General features: G+C 44.6%; 2 protein-coding genes across 3 annotated transcripts; both read right to left on the bottom strand.

Annotated features, from left to right (window-relative positions):
- Positions 1-293: 293 nt before the first annotated feature.
- stap2a (signal transducing adaptor family member 2a) lies at positions 294-11,348 on the bottom strand. The gene is made up of 11 exons (XM_056293703.1): positions 11,241-11,348; positions 10,253-10,324; positions 10,043-10,162; positions 9,900-9,956; positions 9,605-9,756; positions 8,294-8,425; positions 8,107-8,176; positions 6,217-6,319; positions 1,845-1,940; positions 546-683; positions 294-429 (listed from the first exon to the last, which is right to left on the bottom strand). Exons 1-11 carry the CDS (start codon positions 11,346-11,348, stop codon positions 374-376), a joined length of 1,104 nt encoding a protein of 367 aa, XP_056149678.1. The 3' UTR covers positions 294-373.
- A 483-nt stretch (positions 11,349-11,831) lies between these two features.
- On the bottom strand, positions 11,832-23,670 carry LOC130123492 (endophilin-A2-like). Of its 2 annotated transcripts, XM_056292666.1 has the most exons (9): positions 23,503-23,670; positions 19,379-19,447; positions 18,721-18,937; positions 18,184-18,317; positions 17,637-17,795; positions 16,723-16,826; positions 16,243-16,376; positions 16,030-16,086; positions 11,832-14,917 (listed from the first exon to the last, which is right to left on the bottom strand). In XM_056292666.1, exons 1-9 carry the CDS (start codon positions 23,545-23,547, stop codon positions 14,730-14,732), a joined length of 1,107 nt encoding a protein of 368 aa, XP_056148641.1. In that variant the 5' UTR covers positions 23,548-23,670; the 3' UTR covers positions 11,832-14,729. The 2 variants fall into 2 exon arrangements, with proteins under 2 accessions (XP_056148641.1, XP_056148642.1); XM_056292667.1 differs by lacking the exon at positions 16,030-16,086.
- Positions 23,671-23,995: the final 325 nt, after the last annotated feature.

The following is a 23,995-nucleotide window of genomic DNA, read 5'->3' as shown; positions in this document are numbered from 1 at the left end:
TATCAGGTAGCTTTTTGTGAGGGTGCTGTATGAAGGCAAATCCCGTGTTCACCAGCCAATTCTGCTCGGGATGAGCCAAGTAATGTACAGGTATGCATGTCTCCTGGTCCAGCGCCATCAGAGATGACATGCCAACAAGTTGTACACAATCAAATCCAAAAGAACAAAACCCTGGCCATCCCAGAGCTCCCCGTGACCAAAGGGGTTGGGATTTGTGTGCGTTTGCATTCCAACTAGAAGGCACCGGATGTGTATATAGCTGCAGATTTTGGTAGTTTGGCACCAAGTTTTTTTTTCTTTTTTCTTCTTCTTCTTCTTCCCCCAGATCCGGGACCGGAAGTTGTTCCATCTTGGTTTGTGCTGCTGGAGTACGTCACTCCTGACTGGCTCGTCTCTTTTCCAGCTTCATTTTGAGTTCCTCGCTGAAAGCTGCTAAAGCAATGAATCAGACACTTAGAACATAAGCAGAACTAACGATATGTATGTGTGTGCATGGATGTTACAAGTGACTGAAATGGGGACAGGTCGGGAGAGCTGCCACTCACTCTGTGTGAGGGGTGAAGGGGACAGGATGAGTCGTCTCATCGGGTTGGTGGGTGACGACGGCACCGGTGACGTCAGGATACGGCGGTCGGGAACGGGGGACCTGGACATAGGTTTACTGGACCAACGATCTGCACCAGGGCCAAACGGTGGTTAGTATGGATGTGTGTGTGTGTACCAGGTTTTTCTATCCTGATGGGGACATTTGGTCCCAATTAGGATAGAAAAACCTGAAACCACCTACCTTGTGAGGACATTTTTGGGGTTGCCATGAGGAAAAGGGTCTACTTTAGGGTTAGAACTTGGTTTAAGGGTTAAGGTTAGAATTAAGATTAGGTTAAGGTTGGGGTAAAGGTTAAGGTTAGATATGTATTTTTATGATAGTTAAGGTTAGGGTTAAGGGGTCCCCCACAAGTATAGGGTGACATGGTGTGTGTGTGTGTGTGTGTGTTGAGACTAGGGTTGGGCTGGGATATCTTTGATCGAACACCACAGTATCGAGAATGTGCCGGTATTCTAGGGATGACTACCGGTGCTTTCATAAGATATTTACACACAAGAAGGTTCTGAGGAATGACCATTAGTAATTTGGATGTGACGCCAAAGCAGGTGGAGACATCTTGTCATTTTACTGTATTGCAGCCTTTAAAACAGGAAATGACAACACTGAAGTTATATCATGATATTACAATAACTAAAACCCCAGACAAAATTGTCTCATATCACAATATTGATATGATATCAGCTTCAGTTGGGGCCCTTTGAAAGCCATTTTATTTTTTCACTGTTTACATTTGATTTTTTTTTTTTTTGCCTGTTTTCGGTTGTCTTGGTTTTATTATTGTTCATTCAAGTTCATGTCTTTTTACTGTAAAGAAGTATGTGTAATCAACTACAACCATAAGAACAAAAGCAAAATAGCCAGGTTTCTTAGTTCTTTGTCACCTTCTGCGACGCGGGCCGTTTTCACTCTTTCCCCCCTCTACCCCCATAGAACAAACCCACATGTGTGTACTGACCCGTGTGTGACCCGTGTGCACACTCATATGCAAAGACACCGAAGCGCCACAGGGTTTCTGCAAGGGAGAGTGACTGATGGGCGAAGGACAAATTACTTTAAATTCTATCTATGATCACAAATTTTGTAATAATCTCCCCCAACCCCCCCAACTCTGCACACATCCATGTTCCTATCTGATGTCCGTTTTTATGTCTCCACTCGAAGATTCAGTCCATTTATTTCATAGGGCCCCATAGTGTGCATGTATGTGTGGGGAGGTGTCCAACTAAAGTGGGGTTACCTTGTTTTGGGGGAAGGGCAGGGGCCTTCGGCAGGGGGCTTGAAGGGGCAGTGTGGAGGATTCGTTCTCCATTTTCGTCGTTGGAGGAAACGTATGCTGATGAAGACAGACACAAACACTACGTTGACATGCACACTGAAATTCAGATAGTATCCTGATTAAGGTAATGCTCTGAATAAGACGTCACGGTTCGGTTTCCTGAACACAGATTTAACTTAGCCCTGGACCAAACTGACCTTTGTATCGAGAATCTCCATTCAAGATTCAGTTTAATCCAGGACTAGGTTTAATCTGTGCCTGGGAAACCGAACCTAAATCTGTTGTTAGTGTGGTTATTCAAAACTGCAGTGAGGAGTTTTTCATCGATTTGTTTTTCAGTCTCAGTTTAATTTGGATGCCTCTGTATGATCGGCATAATCAAATGAGACCATCAGTGAGAAGGTTAGATACTGCTACGTAGTGATTACAAATTCATGTCTGCGAGTCAGATTCACTCTTGAAAGCTGACTAAACTATTATACAGCACACAGACGGGATACACAGCCCCATTAGAGAGACATGACATCATTGCTGTATATCTTGCAAACAACCATATCTCCCACTCCTCTCCTCAAAACAAATACACTGCTACCAGAGACTGATTGTGGATCTTTGTGACAAAAGGTAACACTTATGCGAAATGAAGTCGTTCGTCTGCAAAACACTTCTGCTGTTGTCAACAGGGGGCGCACAAAATCAACAAAAATCCTAAATTGCTTTTAGCAGCTTTAAAGGCTATTTGGACATATAAACACCTTTAATCGCGCTACTGCGTTGAACCGGACGGACGTCAAAATCTCAGGTTGGACAGAAGTGCCGTCTTTCTGACTACTGCTGCTCGTCAGATGGTGGCAAGTGCCTCAGAAACTCAGATTGAAAGCAGGAGGGTGATTTATCAAAGGTGCTATATTTAAATGATATTCAGCACCAGCATCTCAGACAGAAATCAAAACAAACCTCTCCCACCTCTTCACGTTCTTGACTATCATTTCATTCGGTTTTCTCCATGGATTGTCACCTTGTCATGGTAGAGAAGTTTGCGTGCTCCCAAGATCTCGAGAGCAACGCAGTCTGGAGCTATGCTCCTGGTAGGGTCACGCATGGCGGTAAGGTCAAGGGGGAGGTCCCTGACAAAGAGCAATCCAACCAAGACCTCAATGGTGGAACAGGCGGAGGATGATGGCTGACGTTAGGGAAGCATCACAACGGCTGGGAAGGCAGATGAAGGCTGCAGCAGATATGGGTCCCCAGTCGTCTTGGACTCCATACCACTGGATCCTGACCCAGATCTGTCAAGGATTGTGTGGTGGCCATCTGTACCGCCAGTCTCCCCACATTAAACAAAGTCATGCACAGGTGTCCTCCATAAAGGGAATCCACCCTAACATCCTGGATTAAGTCCTATGGTAACTGTCAAGTGGCGACAGGGGCAGGATTGTGAGATCTGGAAGCCCCTAGTCATGAGCCGGCACATCAGGTGGTGGGTGCTAGATTCAGTTGCTGGGCTTTTGGAATGGGGTAGTAATAGCCCTTCAGTAGCTGCACCCATGACTGAGCAGCCATCTTTAGGATCTACTCCGCTCACCCCACCTGGGGAAGGGGCTAGAAAAGGTGCCCTAAAAATAGCCTGCCTCAAATCTCCTTACTGAATTACTGTGAGGGATCACCACATGCGGTCAGAAACACAGAAACATGAACGTTGGCATCTGGAATGTGAGCGCACTGATGGATAGGGCAACCAGTGACAGACCGGACAGGAGAACCACGCTCATTGCTACAGAACTGAAGAGATGCCGGATTGATATAGCTGCCGTTTCTGAAACCCGACAGGCAGACGAAGGACAACTTAAGGAGGAGAAGGGTGGCTACACTTTCTTATAGAAAGGAAAAGCTGCTGACGAGCCCTAGATCCATGGTGCTGGATTTGCCATCTGGAACCAGATCATCAGCCACCTGTCTGAACTTCTTGTGGGGATCACCAAGTGTCTCGTGACCATCCTTCTGGTGCTTGCCTACAACCAGACGACAACAGCTGTTGAGTACCTAGGCCCCTACTTTTGACTCTGAAGAGGAAGTAAAAGAGACTTTCTACACCTGCTTAGACTAGATACTGTCAAGAATCCCCAAGTAGATAAGATTATTCTCCTTGGAGACTTCAACGCCAGGGTCAGCTGGGAACAACACCTCTGGAAGGGCACTATAGGAAAGGAAGGCATGAGGAACATCAACTCCAATGGAGTTCTGCTTCTTAGCAAATGTGCTCAGTATGACCTCACCATCACTAACACTGTTTTGCAAGAAAAGCAAATTTAAGGCATCTTGGAGAGACGCCCGCTCCAAACAGTGGCATCTCTTTAACTCCATCATTGTACGAAACAGGGACCGCCGTGACATCAACATCACGAGGGCCATGATCAATGCAGATGACTACTGGGCAGATCATTGCGTCATCTGCTCCACAATGTCCATCAATCTCAAGAGGAAGAGGAGGGTTCAAAAGAAGCAGATCCAACCAAGCCTGAACCTTGAAAGCCTGAACGAAACTGCCACCCAGCAGCGACTTTCCTCTCTTTGGGAAACCCTCCAACAAGAATATCCTGATGACACCAAGAAGCACTGGAACCTGCTCAGGTTCACCATCCTCGACATCTGCAAAGCCATCCTTGGGGACAAGTCCAGAAAACACCGGGACTGGTTTGATGAGAATGACACAGAGATAGAACAGCTCATCTCCAAGAAAGGGGAAGCCTTTTGTGCCTGGCAAAATTATGTAACCTGCAAGGCTAAAAGAGTGGCTCACTCCAGAGCCAAGGCGAATGTCCAGAGATGGGTGAGGGAGCTTAAGAACTCTTGGTGGACAGAAAAGGCTCTGGAGATCCAGCAACCGGCAGACTTGAGTGACACCAGTGGTTTTTTCAGTGCTACTAAGGCCGTCTATGGTCCAAGCAACCACGTCTTAAACCCCCTGCGCTTAAAGGATGGGCAAGAGCTGCTGAAGGACAAGTCCATTAACGCCCAATGGAAGGAGCCCTGGAACAATACCACCAAAGATCCTGCTGAAAGATCTTGAGGATCAGCTGGAAGGACATACGGACCAACATTAGCATTCTGGAAAAAGCCAAAATTACTCGCATCACCACCACAATAATGCAGCACCAACCCCGATGGACAGGCAATGTCATCCACATGTCCAACACACGTCTCCCCCAACAGATCTTGTACTCCCAACTGAAGGAAGGTCAGCAAGCTCCTGGCAGGCAAAAGAAACATTTCAAGGACAACATCAAGACCAGTCTGAAGAAATTCAACATCACATCAAGCAATTGGGAACACATTGCACTCGATAGGCGCTCCTGGAAGAAATCCGTGTAGGAAGGAGCTCCATGTCATGAAATGGATACTCCACTATGCTGCAGAGAAAAAGCAACAGCACCGCAAGGAGAGAGATAAAAAGGCTCAACCACCACCACCACTTTCCCCTGTCCACACTGCACTGAAGTATGTGGATCGTGCAATGGCCCCTACAGCCATCTGAAGACCCACACGTGGACAACCCAATTGAAAGGGACAGTCATCCTCGCTTCGAGTGACCACCGATGATGATGATTTCATTCAGTTCAGTTGAGTTTTACAGTTCACATTAGTAACGTATTCAGCGAGGTGAGGAGTTATTTCTTTGATCTGCCAAGTGACCTGAATCCATGTAATGCATTTATTAGCTGCTTAGCCATCCTGATAACACTAGCTACCTCACGAGCACCAACATGCAAGCGTAGCCAGACCAGTTTCCAAAACAAACAGTGAAACTTGGAATTACAACACACACACAGGGAGTTTGAGTTCATTGTCTGCTCAGGACGCCATTAGTCCACCATCTCTTTACATAGAAAATAGCTGTTTGGTGCTATATTAATGTTTGAAATCTCGTAAGATGTATCTTTAAGCTTTTTACACCTGGCATTGGCAAAATTATTGCTTACGGTGAGGAATGAGTCAAATAAACACAAAAAGAATTCTCAGCATTTTTGGGGTGAGCCTCAATCTGTCCTCATTCTGACACGAAATTAATATGACAGCCAAATAAATCTTTTATCATTGTTACTCAGACTGTGCTCCATTGCATGTAAAACTGAATGTTTTCTCCCGTAAATCACTTCAGTTGGACTATTTTCTTATTTATAAAGATGAGCCTGATTGGGTTGTTGCGTGCATATATAAACGTACTCACAGTGTATATTCGGTCATATTCAGAAAAGAAACAACCTGGGATAGTGACAAAAACCACAGTTAAACTCACTAGCTTGTGTGTGTTTGTGCAGTGTGCAGGCCTTACTAATATTCTCCTCATAGGGCTCCTCCAGTAGAAAAGGCTGTAGTGTCCCTGCGGTCTTCTCTACCAGGGCATCTATGACCTCGTGAAGTGTAGCACAGGGAATCTGCAGACCAACACACATACTTATGTATTAGATGTAACACGCTGTCACTCAGACTCCAAATTTATACTGCTGTTGTTGTCAAATCATTCCAGTTCAGCTCATTTTCATGTGGAACCCTGACGTAAGATAAGTGTCTGTCCTAAAAACAAAGCAATCTTAGTGTCTTGCATACTCAGTAATCCAGATAAGGAAATCCCTAAAAGTTGAATCAGTTCATCTGGTCACAACGTTTAGTGGGAGAAAGGTTTAATCACTCATCTAAGTGACTTCATCAGTCTCAGCTGACTGCAGGTATTCCCACCTTTAAAAACAGCACAGTTGCATAACGACCATTCAACGACCAGTTTCATATGCAAATTGCCTTGACCATTAGTTATAATGGCCATGTGTACTATTCACAGAGGATTGGGGAATAGCTGCAATCATAGCATTGTAAGACGGTGACAGATCCACAGCACATTCTTTATAGGGAGGAACGCTGGTTTGAACGGGGAGTCAAAGAGGCCATCTATGTGAAGAGGGAACGACCATACCTGAACCGGGGGGGGGGGGGCTAAAAGTACATCTGTCACCATCTTACAGTGCTGTGGTTGCAACTATTCCTCAATCTTCTGTGAGTAGTACACATGGCCATTGAAACTCTAGTTAATGGTCATGGTAATTTGCATATTAAGAAATTGATTGTTGGTTTCAGTTGTTATGCCACTGTATTGTTTATAAGGGTGGGGATACCTGCAGTCAGTCGAGACCGAAGAGGTCACTTGTGTCCCTTTTCCACTTGCATGGTACTGGCTCAACTCGACTCTACTCGCTTTACTTTTTGGGATTTCGTTTTCCACTGCAGATGGTATCCCCTCACGGCGAAGCCCCGCTGGTCATTTGTGGGCGTGTTGACTAGTTTTTTTTTTTAAAAGATTTTATTTATATTTAGTAAATAAGTATACATATATTTAGTATATTCATATTTTATTTATTTATTTATTTATAATGGTATTTTCGTGTCACCTTTTAGTATCGGCTCAGCTCACTTGGAACCTCGATGGAGGTGGTACCAAAAAAGTACCTGGTACCAGCTACTATCCCAAACTTTCGTCCAATGGAAAACCCAAAACAGCGAGTAGAGTTGAGTTGAGTCGAGCCGGCACCATGCAATGGAAAAGGGCCATTAGATGAGGGGCATTAGCTGTGTAGCTAGAAGCAGCAGGCAGCCGCTGTGCAGCGCTCCGGGACCAACTCCAGTTCGTCTTGCCATGCTTTGCTCAGGGGCACAGACCCTAACATGCATGTCTTTTTTTTTTATGGTGGGAGGAAACCGGAGCACCTGCAGGAAACCCACCGCAGACGCGGGGCGAACATGCAAACTCCACACAGAGGACGACCTGAGATGGCACCGTGGCACCAGACTCAACAGACTTAACAGCTGACAAAGGCTGTTAAATATTCAAATTCTCTCTGCAAGCATTACCGGCGTAAAAAAAAAAGATAAATGCACACAACCAGACAGTTGTCGTGGGTTTGAAAATGTTTTGCTAATCGTCTGATTGACTTCTTCAATTCAGCTGTATGGAGGGGAAACCTTGGCTTTCATTTCCGTAAAGACGACGGTCCTCTGATCAAAGAGGCGAGTTGAGGACATCCACTCAGAAATGAGCAGCAAAACATTTTCAAACCCACGACAACCATCTGGTTGTGTGTGTGTGTGTGTGTGTGTGTGCAACTTTTCTTTTGTAATACCGTACTACATGGATGACTGAGATGAATCTTCACAGACATACGGATGTACTTACTGGATTTTCCACATCAATGATGTAGCCACCCTGCTCCCTTTGAGTCACACGGTAGTGTCTAAAAACTGACCTAAAAGTGAGACAGAAAGAGCACAAGAAAGACAAAAAAAAACCAAAAGCCAGCATGTAAGGTCCTGTGCAGTATGCAGAATTCAGGGTGTCACACCGTCATATCTACAGGCGTTACCCGTTGAGGTCCTGTCGGGTGGTGACGGCCAGGGAACAGCCATCTCTGCCCGGACGGAGCAGCATGTTGCCACAGTCCGGGTGTCTGTCTAACAGGACCTCCGCCTCTGTGCGAGACACCGGTCGGAAACACCTGCATACACATGAACACACACACTAGTGATACAATTCTTTTAAACACACACACACACACACACACACTGATGCCAATATAGTGACACACAAGGGCTGTAGTCAGCCTATTAAATGGGAGGGGGGGGGGGGGGGTCAGAAAGGTGGTCTTTTTTATTCCGAGCACAGGATACCTTATGCAAGCCAGCCTTTGACCTTAGTATAATTTCAGATTTTGTTGATTTTACATGTGCACCTTTACTCTTGTATGATTTGTTTTCCTTTCTACTGTGTGTTGCCATAGACATCAGTTCCTTGTCCTGCCTGCCTGTAGGACCGCCATGGGAATAATTCCAGTGACTTTACTGAGCTATCCTGATGGATTGAATACCATGTACTGAGATGTGTTTTGAATTTTAATTTATCAAATCCATTCATTCATTCGGGCAGCACAATGGCGCAGTGGTTAGCGCTGTTGCCTCAAGACACAACTAATTGAATTTGTGTAATTTTTCCAATTTTGCAAAAATATATTCCTTTTGAGGCAGCACGGTGGTGCAGTGGTTAGTGCGGTCGCCTCACAGCAAGAAGGTCCTGGATTCGAACCCCGGGGTAGTCCATCCTTGGGGGTCGTCCCAGCTCATCCTCTGTGTGGAGTTTGCATGTCCTCCCCGTGTCTTCGTGGGTTTCCTCCGGGTGCTCCGGTTTCCTCCCACAGTCCAAAGACATGTAGGTCAGGTGAATCGGCCATACTAAATTGCCCCTAGGTGTGAATGTGTCTGCCTTGAGATGGACTGGCGATCTGCCCAGAGTGTCTCCCTGCCTTCCGCCCTATAGACTGCTGGGATAGGCTCCAGCATCCCCCAACCCTGACTAGGATAAGCAGTTTGGATAATGGATGGATGGATGGACATTCATTCATTCCTTCATTCATACATACCATAATAAAACTTCTTTAGTGTGAGAATCCCCAAATAATGGACATCTCAGGCGTAAAAACATCATATGGTAGTGACTATATACTTATTTTGTCCCTGCTTGATTTCACTGGCCACACTTTAATTGGACTCTTTGGACCTTCGGGGTAGGTCCAACGACACCCCCCCCCCCCCCACACACACACACACACACCATCCCGGCCTTGGCTGCACCCGTGCACACCCTTCAAAGTTATGTAGACATGACAACAAGGGAGACTCACGGTGGGATCTCCCCTACTAAGGGCACACAGAGAGGCGAGGGAGGGGCCCGGGTGGGCGTGCGTGCTCTCCGTCTGGACCGCTCCTTGTCCACCACCTCCCTCAGCATCTGCAGCTGGCCTGGCAGCAGCGTGAGGCAGGCTGGTACATTCAGCTGCAAGCAGACCAGGGGCAGACATCAGGATTTCACAAGACCATCAAGTCAGAGTTATGAGAGGACAAAGACAGCGTAGGGAGAGCGACAGGTATGACAGGTGTGTTAGTGTGCATGGTGACAAAGACGTGTAGGTCACTTACATCTATAACAGAGTAGAGGAAACCCTTCCACAACTCTCTTGATTCCAAGTTGGGTGCCTGAAAATTATTTTTTTCTTTAATTGATGCCAAATAGGTCAGTGCGTGTGTGTGGCTGCATGTATTTGTGTCAACAGTGTAATTACTGTGAGTTTGGTCTCGCCGTCCTTCATACGCAGAATGAGCCTGGCTGCCTCCAGGTTCCTGTCTCGGCTACAGTCATCCTTCAGGGACACAAACCCACCGAGCTCCAACTTCTCCACATACTGCATCACACACATTTGTAATTACAACATGCCACAATACAGCCATGTGATGTGATGTGTTGTGATGTGATGCTCCCTGCCAGAACTCACATTTGAGTCCTTGGCGTTATTGAAGAAATACAGTGCATTCCCGCACAGACATGTCCACAGCCGCCTGGATGCCTGCAAAACAAATGAGCAGAAAGACACACACACACTGAAATAACCACAGTAGTAAAGCTAAAGAGAGATGTGGCAGAGTACAAGTCCATGCCAGTGTAATAGATAGCATCTTCTGGCCACATGTCCTGTCTCCTGTCCCAGGGGATGGATAGGAAGTGAGGCTCAGCTGTTGTCAATCTGGCACCATGGATCACTGCAATAACCTGCACCTGAGCCAATCTCCCAAATGACATGCGTATGCATGATTAAAGCCTGCCCAGTGAGAGAAGACGGTTATAGCAAAGTAGGTACCCCCCCATTCTTTGTGTACCCCCTTCCTTTTCGGTCACCGGCAAACATGTGGCTGTGCTGCATACTATGGACATACTATCCCCTTTTTCCTTCAACCTATATACATTTATCACGTGTGCTAGAAACGGTAATGGATGTGGCGTTTCAGGCTGAAGGTTCCCAGCAAACACTGTGGAACGAGCCTCATTTTCAAAGTAGTTCACGCCCGAATTCTGACAATTGCTGAAACGCGTAACAAAACAAACGTGTTGGGCTGCAGATCCTAACTGGTCCATGCAAGCAACGACTATCTCTGCCGACGACCTGCCGTCACGCCTCGACTCTCGCGGACACCGACTGCAGCACGCGCTTGTCACTTGGTACAGAATCGGTCCGGTACCAATCGCAAATCCGCACGCGCTATTGCCCGCCAAGGGCGGCTCGGGTCTCGCGCCTCGCCCGTGCGGCCAACAGCGAGGAAGTTGACAGCTCCGGCGCGGAACAAGGGGGATAAGCCGGCTTCACGTTGCCAGCGCCTCCACTCACGCCGGGCGCCGCTCAACTACCGGGGATGAAGAAGAAGAAACAACACACACACACACACAACCCCGCCGTGACATCTCATCTGCTAAACGACAGAGTTTACCTTTTCCTTGGGTCCTCGCTTCTCCAGGTATCCCTCGTAGTAGCAGGGCGGGAGCTGCGCGCGGGGCCCCCCCGGCCCCGAGCGCTGCTTGACGGGTGCAGCCGCCATGAGTGTCTCGCGGCTGGGCACCGAGCGAGGACAAAGGGCCGCTAAGTAATTCTGAGCGACACGCCTCCCCCCCCCCCCCGATGGAAATAACCCCACAGCTGTCTGATGGAGGCTCCTGCTCCATCCGCCCGTCACCCAGAGGGGATGCGCGGATTAACGCGTGGTCCGCGCGGGACCACGGGGTTCTGAACATTAGGCTTTTTTAAGCGAGCAAAAGTTACACGGGAGGCAAGAGGGTGTATGAATGGATGGATGTGTGGATGGCTGGTTTAATGGGGTGACTTGCGTCATGCACGTAAAACAAGGTCTTAAAAAATACATTTAAACACGGGGATGCACATAAAGGTCTGCTGTAATCACAGCTCAGGACAGGGTATTACGTTGAGCACCAAAACCTCACATGCAAATATTTCAATTTTTAGGTGACAAAGCATTACCCATCCAGCTGTGAAGATTGCCAAAGAAAAACAAATGTAAGACCATTTTCCTTCATATTTATTGGAAAAGCAAATTAACAGCATCCTTTACCCTTTACATTGTAAGAAAAAAATTACAAAATACATTAAAGCTTATGTATAAACGCAGGAGATAATAGAGACAATCCATATACCCTAAAGATAATCCAGGATAATCCAACGTTAGTCTCCCCAGAGTGTCACAGTTACAATAACAAGGCATTGCTTAAGACAAAGAACGAGGCCATAAGGAAAACACATGCATAGCAGTAATGTCTTTACATTGAAAATTCAATTTAGATTCTGCATATTAAAATAAAGCTTTATAGGTTGATAATACTTCATTTGAGGAAACAAGATTTATGAGACACTGGTGTAAAAAGTAAAATAAAACAGACCCCACCATACAATGTAGTGTAAAAATGACTTAATAGTTTATACTGCCACAGCAGTAAGATATCTATTTCTGCTGTGGCAGCGGCACTAAAAGAATTGATCGTAGCCCTTTGTTACTTGACATCATCCATCATCAATGTTATATGAGGTGTGTAATAGCCCAACCTGAGCCCCATACCCTCGCACACACCCCCTTTCAAAACTACAGCCCTTTGATTTAATCTAATGAGGGGCGTTAACCCACACCTGATCACCACATCAGTCATTTACAGAGTACAGTCGAACCCTGTGACCCCTCAACTAACAAGAATAAGACTCAAGACATGCAGTCATTACAACCAGGTCGCACACTACGTTAGCGATGAGAAGATGTTTCCAGGGAGGGAGGATATACAGAAAGGGGGCACCCTGGGATTGCAATGGGGTAGAGAATGAGCGGGGTCGGGGGGGTGGGGTGGGGGCTGGATGCAGAGGGCAGGTGGTGAATAAAGAAGGGTGGAGGCATAATCCACTGCGGTGTGTGCCCTTTCCCCACTGAAAAGGCCTGTCTGTTCCACTTCCAGTCCAAATAGAGACACCGAGAGATGACCGGGGGGAGGGCGGTGGTCTAATAAGGGAACCATGACAGGAGGAGATAGCCGATGTTTTTTTTGAGCAGCGCAATCTTCTACAGTTTAGTCTCTCTGTAATAGGCTTAGATGAAACTGAAACCAGAGGCAGTTACTGAGGTCTGTGCACAATGGCAGGGAGACGGCGTCAGGTCCACAGCTCAGTTTCAGCCTGAGAATTCATGCAGGTACAATGCCATGAACCGATCCACGTCAAATGAATTTTCTAGCTCTTAATTAATGGGGTTGAGCAGCATGGGGAGGTAAATGATGACAATCAGAACCAAAGTGTTTTTGTCTGCGTGATTACCAAAATAGCACTGAAAATGTGTTCACAGTCACAATGAGCATTAGTAAACAGTCGAGTGAGTGCCTATACAAACATTTCAGTGACACTGCCAGCAGTGTCCAAAAAGGCTGAGAAAACAGAGGAATCCAAGGCTGTGTATCTATGGCTTTGGCTTCATGCTGCACAAAAATGTCAGAAATCACATTTTACTTTGTTTTCTGAGATCAATTGTAATACATCAAGACAATGCCATTTCTACATATTTGTCCATTTGTTTTTCCACAACTTGAAAAACTGAACAAAATTAGTGTTTACCAGAGTAGTTATTATCAATGAGCTCCTCTACCCACCATCCTGGTTTGGATCAATGGGATTCGGAGAAACAGAAATGTGTGTGAAACACATGGAAAACTGACAAAAAGCAGGGTTTTACGATTTGGAAATTGCAGTGATCATCATTGTGCTCCCAATGCAATTTTAGAATAAATGTGCTCCTAATACAATTTAACATCTCTTTTTCTTCAGCTCGAAGACAGAAGGTTGAAGAAAGTGGAACGCAATAGAACCGGAGCTAAAATCAGAATCAGTCTTTGCAACAGTAAGCAGAAACACTGATACAACCAGCACCGACTACCTCTCAAAACAACATTTCAGTTAAAAAATAAACTTAGTGTCTGTGAAATATTCCTTAGTGTCCCTGAAATTATTTCATAGTGTCCCTGACCAGAATTAGTTAACGATATTATAAAAAAAGTCACCAATGCAATTATTTTTGTCCACTGACTGGTTGCAGAGAGAAGACTGTTGCACAGCATTTTAAAGCCTTCAAGTGTCGCATCTCCCCATGCAACTAAGACAAGAAGAGACATGCAATGGATTCGAGATGACGGGTAAATCAAACAAGCTCCAGTCCAAGGAAATAACCAAAAACTGATATGTACTACCACCAGATGGCAGCAAAGGATAGCTGCAAACAGTCAGAAGGAAGCCAGTCCTCCATATTAACGCCAACTCATCTATGATGACAATACCAGGGCACAGCGGCAAGGAAGGGAAAGGCAGGAAATGCAGGAGTGTAGAAGCACAATGTTCATGGATGTATGTGTGTAGTACCAAGATGAACAATGGGTTACGATTAAGCGTAGCAGGGACAATATATAGGCCATGTCCTGTCTATAAAAGGATGCAACAACAGTATCAGGTTGAAGCATTTTCTTACTATACATGGATACAGCATATCGCATGTAATGAAAGATTAGTTTATAGCCCTTCTTCATGAGTCCCAGTGAGAGGTGTGGCGTAGAAAGTGCACAGGTGCATGGACAATGAACACGAAGACCCAGGGGTATAATCAATATGCATCCAAATATGCCAAACTTTTTCTAATTGAAAATCCCTTCACTCCCCCTTTCTCCCTCAAAAAAAAAAGAGAATCCCAATAGTGGCTCATTTTTTCCCCAGTTCAATGGCCAGAAGACAGAAGAAATGAAGTCCCTGTCTATAGATGTTTTATGTTTAGGTACAATAAAGAGGATACCTCTTACATAACTATTGAGAAACATGCTGGCTGGAAGCATCGCCATCATCATCATCATCATCACCCCATTCATCCTCCTGTCCCCCTTTTCTTATTTCAGTGTGACAGCGGCACCACCACCTCCACGTAGTTGTTGGGGAAGTACCCTGATCGGCCTCGAAGGCTCCCCTCAAACCAGTTCTCATCAATCTGATTGGTCAAGGTGATGATGTCGCCCTCATGGAAGCCCAGCTCTCCCTCGTTCTCTGGGTCAAAGTCATACAATGCCTTACAGCATGGCTCAGCTGGGGGGGGGAGAGAGAGAGAGAGAGAGAGAGAGAGAGAGAGAGAGAGAGAGAGAGAGAGAGAGAGAGAGAGAGAGAGAGAGAGAGAGAGAGAGAGATCAAACAAGGTCATTTTAATTATATTAAAATGAGATAAGGAGAGAACAGGGGGAAGGGATTGATTCACAGAGTGGTAGTGTTTCCCTTTGACAAGATTAGTATATTCTCCTTCAGCGAGATTTGATTTCCAGCAGGTCACAAGTACGGTTTCCAAGTATTGCCCCGAGCGGGATTAATAAAATTGCTTGTATTGTATTGTATAAGTAGGCCTACAGGACTCCGAGACAGCAGTCCAAGAGATTCCCTCTGTCTGGACACTGATGAGTTAATGACAAATGCAGATGTGATGAGGTGGAAGAATCCTTCTGAATCTCAAGATCAACAGTTGGGTGTTTTAAAATAGCACATATATTCGTGCTTTTTCCTCCTGCTATGAATACAAGCTTTTGCATCAGAACCAAGACTTTTACTAGATGCCTGAATGAACTGACAAGTGAGCTTAGGAAAAAGGTACGAGCTCAGGGGAGCTATTGATATTCGGTCCATTATCAGAATTATTTTTCAGATAAGTGTTTTGCCCCCTTTTTGACCGAGTAATTCCAATTCAATCCCTGAAATATGAATGAAATGTAAACCAAATGACTGTTGTCCGTTGATCTTGAGGCTCAGACGTTTGGTCCACTATTGAGCAGATTGACAGTGAGAGATGCACACTGTTGAGCAGCAAAGGGGTCATTTAGTTTAGTACGGAATTTAACGTTGCGCCAAGAAATGGTGATTAAAATGTCATGACTGAGAAACATTCAGAGCCAAGATGGGGGATAATTTGTTAAGTGCTAAATGTATTAACACTATGTAGCTGTGATCAGGGTAAGGTCCACCTCTTACCCCCTTATCTTCCCCTGGGGGACCTGGCAGATGAGAGGATTAGTGAACTTGACAAAACACCATTGACTGACATTACTGGGAGACACTTTCACCACGCAGGTTTGCATCACACAGCGTTAGTGCAATTTAAGCGAGTTGCTCGACTCCCATGCTAATACCACCCTGTCTCCATCTGTCACACTCACGCGCTCTGCTCTTGATCGACGTTCTGTTGAATGACGGACCAGGATATAGTTCTGAGGCTAGTTCCGTTATGAGAGGAAAGAGGTACATCAGCACAAAGTATGTGTAAGATATTTTGCACACATGCCTGTTTACAAGCAAACACTCTCTCTCACACACACACACACAAACTTAGGTAGCTTAAGAAGAGAGTGATACAACAGCTCTAGGCTTACCAGCGGAGTAGGCTGGGGGGTTGCCTGAGGCAGGTGTGTATCCTCCATTGGAGTGTTCTGCCTCTCCAAAGTCAAAGGAGGATTTGGGTTTTGGGGTGTATTCACGCCTTGGACGAGACTGGGCTTCGTTCACCCTGCACACACACACAAAAAAATTCAATTGGAAACAAATGCCTGTCTTACCTCACATACTAATCCAGATGATAGAGGTTTCCCAGATATCAAAATCTAATAACGTGTACCACAAATATGTCAAAATCCACATCAAGATCCAAAGCTAATGGTCTAAATTTACATTACTGAGTACAAATAATGATGGATTTATGGTTGACCTAAGCTGCTACTTCAGATTCAATACTCAGAGTTTGTACTGGCACAGATATACTCTATTAGATCCATTCCTATTCATTGGCTAATTGACAGTGTTGGTCTACTAAAGCCATGTTTATACACTTGCACCAACATAGTCGTGTGGCTGACCTCTCCTTGAGTTTTTCCATCAGCTCATCCAAGATCTGTACAGCTTGCTTGTGGTACTGCAGCTGAGATTCCACTAGAGAGGACAGCTGACACACCTGCTCTACCTGCAAGTGCAAAAAAAAAAAAAACGTACACACACACACACAATTTTAGATTTTTGATGTCAAACACAAGTTCCACTTCTCACAACAGCATCTGGCAAACCATGCGTTCTTTATCAGTTATATCAAACTGGTATTTAACAACTGAGTTTCCCAATTGCCTCTGCCCCCGCCCCCTCCAGGCCTTCCTGTATTCCATTATAGAATCTTATTGTCACCGTGACAGATCTGGGTCGCCTCATTGGGTTGGGAATGAAATGGGTAAAGACAAAACAAGTCTGACAGGTTCACAACACAGCAAGCTAGATGTGTTAAATGAGACACACTGTCCTTCTAGACGTTATATAATCAAGTGACTTTAGCTCTGTAGCTGTGGGCAGCTGGTCACATGCCTTTCCCAAAATACCCATCAACGCTTCAGATTATACACAAATATTAAAAGGGAGTTGAATTAAAGATTGCAACTCCCTTTAAGAAACCTCTAGAGTAAGACAATAATTGAATTCTAGTCTAGAAGTGGGAGGGGGTAATGGATGTAAAATTTAATAAACCTACCACTCAGTCAAGCATGCACTGCTCATAAGTGGATACCGCTTTAAAAAAAACTGGCATGTTTTACTGTGTCAACAACAAGTATAATGTGTGTACTATTTATTTCTAAGTCTATCACTTAAAAAAACTGGCATGTTTCAGTGTGTCGACAACAAGTATAACGTGTCTACCATTTACTGCTGTAGTATAAACAAGGCCATAGAGGCTCGCTTCATGGGGGATGTGGGTAACTGCTTCCATGGCGGTGTGTTGCATACTCACGTCCGTCTCAAGCAGGTTGTGCATGGAGCGCTCGGCCAGCTCCTTGGATTCGTGAAACTTCTCCAAGGCCTGCCTGAGCTCCTCATCGGCTATCTTACCCTGACGTTTCTTCTTGTAATCATAATCCAGACGTCGCCCCTCCAGCTTCTTCAGGTGGTGCTGATGAGGTCAAAAGGGGAGAGCGCTCTGGGTGACATTTCATTGAATTTTCATTTATTACATTTTTTTTGTGTGACAGTACTTGTACAAATGGGTCAGTCAATTCCATCATGTACACACTACTAAACTCAATTTACATTTGATGTACTAAGATCTGTTATCTATGTGTGTGTGTGTGTGTGAATATGTTTTTTATATACTTATTTCATTCTCTGTACCAACAAAACCAAGCTAAATTCCTAGTGCATTATATGCACATGGCAATAAAAGAATTTCCGATTCTGATGTAAACTGCAAGGATTTTTCATTTGAGCATACTACTGTAAATAGCTCACAGCACTGTAACTGGCTTGGGTGCGTAGAGAAGAGTACCGTCTCTCTATTCTACCTGGATGTCTTTGACGTCCTTTTCAGCGACTGCCTGCAGCGGGTCGATAAAGTTTTGCTTAACATCAATATCCAGAGAGTCCTTGACCTCTGCCAACCTCTTCATTGACTCTCCTACATCAACTAAAGCCCCACCTGCAAGCAGCGCACGCGCGCGCGCACACACACACACACACACACACACACACACAAACACACACAAAATTATGCATTATGGGCAACAGTGATGCATGTTAATGATGCGTGGGCTTATAAGAGAGAGGTGATAAAACAGAGCAAGACATATTAAGACAGACACTCTCCCTATACTTGCATAAAATGTACACCTCATGAACATACATACTCACCCATGCTTTGCCAATAATGCCTTTTCCATGAGCCTATCTTTAATTTTCAGTCCTGTATCTATTTATTTCAACATTCTCTCTGGCTCCCAACTTCCTGTTTCCAGCCTGTCCACCCATCTATTCACCATGATACATCTACTCCTTTCCCAATTCTCTTTTTCACTCCCTCTTTATTCTCCGGCCTGTCTTACCAAAGTTTGTGTCCTCGCCCATCTCACGTCCATACTTGGTCATGCACTCCCCGAGGAGGCCCTCGGGCTGGGGGTAGCCCGGGCTATTCACCTGCCCGCGGATTTTGGACACTGTGTTCAGCATGGTCAGCTTGGCCCTCGATGCTGGGTTGGGCTGGAGATATTCTGTTGTCTTAGAAATGACCTCCACCACTGCTCTGCTGGTGACATCTGCTTTCTGGTGGCAAAGGGCAGAGAGACAAGCAGTTTACTCTCCCATGTCTACATGTTTTTTTTGCAGTCTATATAGCATGTAGGCAACATAAAATGGAGAAAAATTGATGTAATTATAGCAATATATACAGATTAGAGTATGTTTACATAAATCAAGTTCATAGATTCCTGTTTGCTTGTTTACATAGAACACACGACACAACAGAAAATCATGAAAGAGCAGTATATTCAAGTAGACAATGAAAAAAATTAAACAGGTCAATAGTGAGTCTTCTGCAAAAGGTATAGAGAGTTACCTAACTGTTGCTATAAGGCCAATAAGTCAATAAGATGTGTTATCTAAAAAGTGTACCATAGTAGATGAGAACATAACTCCAAATTATATGGAAAAAAAAACCCAAAACACATTAACATATCCCAGAAATTACAGTTACTTAAAACTCACCTTCTCCAAATCTCTAAAGTCCTCATCCAGTTTGGTTCCCTCAGCACCTCCAACTTTCTCACTCACCAGCTGCAAAAAGAGAAAGCAGGGCATGAATTACAAGTTCACTAGACTCTCTTAGATGAGTACTTGCAGGTTTCAAACACAATTTCGCTGATCCTTTTAAATAATTCCACATTCCACACTCATAAGGTCAGAGAAATGAAAAATAAAGAAATACCCATGACATTTTCAGATGCATTTTGTACAGGGGATATCATCCAGATTTTTCTTTTCCAGGTTTGATCAAGGTATCCAAGATGTGACTTTAGATTTTCCATGAGTGGAGGAACCCTTGGCAGTACTCAGTCTGCATTTAGGGAACTAGCCTACTGGAGCGTGGACTTTCCACAGTAATGAAAATGCAAATTCCATCAGGAATTCCACTATGGGTTTTCCTGCTTCCCTTGAATAGCCTATATTCCATTAACTAAGCACACATGTCACAGTTTCCTACACCACAACTTCACACACTAACACTGAGTCGCTCACTCGCACACACGCACACACACACACACACACACACACACACACACACGATCATCATCCTTCATACATGCAATCCATCTCTCATGTAGGGCCAAAAGCTAACTCTAAATTCCTGTTTGGTTGCCAGGCAAACCAAACAGAGCATCTTATTGTGTGTGTGCATTCTCACTTGCTTTCACTCGGTGCAGCTGTCAGCTCAACACTGTACATTGCACCTGTGACCAGATGGGCAAATCAATCTCTAGTCTGTAGAGCAGACAAGCTAGGCAGTATGCTGTTCATGGGGGGAAAATACAAACATGTGTGGCTCAGACAACGCCCAATATGTCAAGGAATGGCCAGCTGGTGGTAGGGTGCATCCCATACCAAAGACCCCTTAATTATGACCTCTGTTTGTTTTTTTACCTATACCATAGCTAAGTAATAGTGCTTTCAAATGAAAATTCTTGCAAATCTTTTTGTCACCAAGGGCGCAATCTATCTAGGCAGTGAGAAGTTGACTCTCTGTCTCTCTCTGTCTTCAACCACAACTGAAATAACCGATTTCAAGGCCCAACTGTTGGGGAAATAGGATTTTCAAGGCCTTCATCAGTAGTAGAAATGGAGCGGAGCAATGGATGGGTTCAGTCTGTTTTACAACCACAAAACATAACACGATATAGACAAACACGATCAGATCAGTACACAGCACACGCACTTAAGGTACAAATATTTTGAGCCTTGGTTTTTCTACTGGGCTTACGCAACAGACAAACCTCCACCTTGTTTTCTTACTAAACCCTGAATGACAAGCTGCAGCACTTGTTTGTACTGTCAGTGCGATTATGGTGCAAATTATCCTACACAATAGGGTTTTACACTGGATAGGGTAGTACAGTTGCACTGTATTGCGATACTGTGGAGAACCTGTATCATCAGTTTAAGCAAGCACAGAAGTCACAATTAAAGTTAACAGGGAGATAAATGCAGAAAAGGATTTGGGTACTTTTCTTATTGTTATTTTCATTACTTTTAACCTGGCTTAACTGACTAAATCCGTTTGCAAAAGCTTAATAAAGGACAGGAATCTTGTTTGGGCACAGTGGTAGCATAGCAAAGATTCCATGAGCCATTCTGATGCATACACCCACACAGCAAAGCGCTCTCTACAGATAATGTTGTGCATTGATATTGCCAAAGCAATCCTTGTTGTACAGCAAATGTCATCTCTTTTCTAAGATCACCACTTTCTGAGCATTGGTTTTGATCACCTTAGAGCCCTACAGTAATAGTTTACCCATGAGTAAATGCCTGGCTCAGCTAGCAATCAGAAATTGTGTTATTATAAATGTATTGTTGGAGCACATTCAAGTAAAGTGTAAATTGTCAAAGCCCTCTTCTATGAAAATTACTGCTGCAGTTACTAAAACCTATCAGCTAAAATCTTGCATCAGTGTTGACCTAGATTGTGCTTATTGTTCTCCAGCTTATAGCAAAAGGTGTAGCTTATATAACATCTACATCAGTCTGCGAAATTAGAGAACATTTAGAGAGTTTCATTTCAGGATGAGATTACTATGACTGGAAAGGTGAGACCTACTGTGAGAGAAAAAAAAACAAACTTGGCAACACAAAATAAAAAAAGCAAAAATCACCAAGTTGAATCAGTTCATCTGGACACAACATTTATTGAGAGAAATGTTTCATCACTCATCTAAGAGTCTTCTTCAGTCTCCACTGGAGAAGACTGAAGAGGTAGGTCACTTAGGTAAGTTTTGAAACGTTTCTCTCAATAAACATGTCCAGGTGAACTGATTCAACTTTATGTGATTTCCTTACCTGGATTATCGAGCACGCATAAAAACAAAAAAGCGAAAACTACTAAATGCACTCCCTAAAGAGTAGCAGGTTAAAAAAAGGACACCTTCATCAAGTTGATCTCTTATATTAGAGAAGTACTGAATACCTGACAACATGATTATCTTCCAAAATGGATACATGTCATTTTGGCAGAGAAGTAGTTGTTCCTCTTGCTGACAGCTCAGTTCTGCATGTCATAAAGGAGCACTAATGTGATTAGTCTGGCTGATAAATGATAGCATCCAGGTCAAATAGCACTTTTCAAACATATGTATATTACTTCACCAATATTCTATTGTCCTATTTTATGTGTTTGTGTTTTTTGCCCGGTTACTGTGTACTGTCTTGCTCTGGTGTGAGATCAGTCTCCACTGGAGAAGACTGAAGAGGTAGGTCACTTAGGTAAGTTTTGAAACGTTTCTCTCAATAAACATGTCCAGGTGAACTGATTCAACTTTATGTGATTTCCTTACCTGGATTATCGAGCACGCATAAAGACAAAAAAGCAAAAACTACTAAATGCACTCCCTAAAGAGTAGCAGGTATAAAAAAAGGACGCCTTCATCAATTTGATCTCTTATATTAGAGAAGTACTGAATACCTGACAACATGATTATCTTCCAAAATGGATACATGTCATTTTGGCAGAGAAGTAGTTGTTCCTCTTGCTGACAGCTCAGTTCTGCATGTCATAAAGGAGCACTAATGTGATTAGTCTGGCTGATAAATGATAGCATCCAGGTCAAATAGCACTTTTCAAACATATGTATATTACTTCACCAATATTCTATTGTCCTATTTTATGTGTTTTGTGTTTTTTGCCCGGTTACTGTGTACTGTCCTGCTCTGGTGTGAGACCATTTCCCTATGGGGATCAGAAGGTTTGTTTGTTTCTTTCTTTCCATCATCTATCTACACAAACAATCCCCCCCCCCCCATACACACTGAGGCGCCAACATCCTGATAATAAAAGCAACGCATCTCTTTTGCGAGTCGGTTCCACTCATGGAATCCAGCTGTTCGAGCCAAACAAACAAACACACACATCAATGAGTGAACCTGACAAGCCACGCTTAAATGAAGTGATATCAAATCGCCATTAGTTCAGTGTTTAATAAGGTTAGCCTATCAGTTTCAGTCACGCGCTCCCGGTGATGTTACGGTATAAAAGCAGATTGTGCCTGAATTCAACCTACTCGGCAGCGAAACCTGCACCGGGGCCAAACGTTAGAAGCCGGGCGGCACACAGGTGATGTGGATTCAACGGGAAAGTTTGAAACCCCCATCAAAACTAGGAGGACGTCGTACAGCTAAGTGGCTAAAGTTACAGTTTAGTCCGTTTTCTGTTGTCCTTCCCTTCCCTATCTGTGGGCGCTTTCATTTTAATGCGATAAACGCGCCATAAAAGCGGAGGTCGTTCGGTTGGACGTTCACAGCGGCGATTGAGCCCCGGCGCTCGAAGCGCAAGCTAGCTAGCTAGCTTCGGGCGCTAACGAGTTACGCTCGAGCGCCGGTTCGCCCAATAGGACCCGGTTCGGCGGACTAACCTGTTGACGTTTGTTACCGTTCAAATGAATTTGGTTTGCGTGTCGCCGTTCAGAAAGACGACTTTAACGGCGTCGACTTCGGCAGCTGTGACAACGGGACGTTCACGTATCAACGCTGGCCAGTTTGACAACCCAGCGCCGAGGCGAGAGACCGCTGGTTAGCCGTCGGCTAACTAGCGAACGCAAGCGACTCCGAGCTCGCGCGCCTACCTGGCTGGCTTTGTAGAACTGCTTCTTGAATCCCGCGACGGACATCTTGCGTTCGCGATGCTGTTACTTTAGGGGCTGCTGCGTCAGTTGGGAGACTTTCACCGCTTCGGCCAAGTGTGTTTATTCTCCCGTTCACGGCACAGACCTAGCCACTCGCCCGCGGACTCGCCTTCTATTTCCTGGAGTGGGATTTGAAGAGGGTGTCTCCGTCCAAGCCCAGCGGTCCAGCCCCCCCCCACACACACACACACACACGCACACACACACATATATACCTGTTACTCAAACACATACATACTTGCACACATAACTTTCCCTCTCTGAAAAACTAATGTGCCTCCATACCATCTGGCATTTAAACATTTTTAAAACTAGGATAAACGTTAACTGAATTGAAACTGTAGTTCATGCCTGCACGTGGTCCCCTCAAAGTAAGATGGTCCACTGTTGAGGTATCCACTTATTTCTGACCAAACCTTTCAGCCCTGCTTTT

Source organism: Lampris incognitus, chromosome 14 (assembly GCF_029633865.1).
Source record: "Lampris incognitus isolate fLamInc1 chromosome 14, fLamInc1.hap2, whole genome shotgun sequence".
NCBI classification, from domain to species: domain Eukaryota; kingdom Metazoa; phylum Chordata; class Actinopteri; order Lampriformes; family Lampridae; genus Lampris; species Lampris incognitus.
Note: the sequence above shows the minus strand (reverse complement) of the source record. Positions and strands in the feature narration are given on the sequence as shown.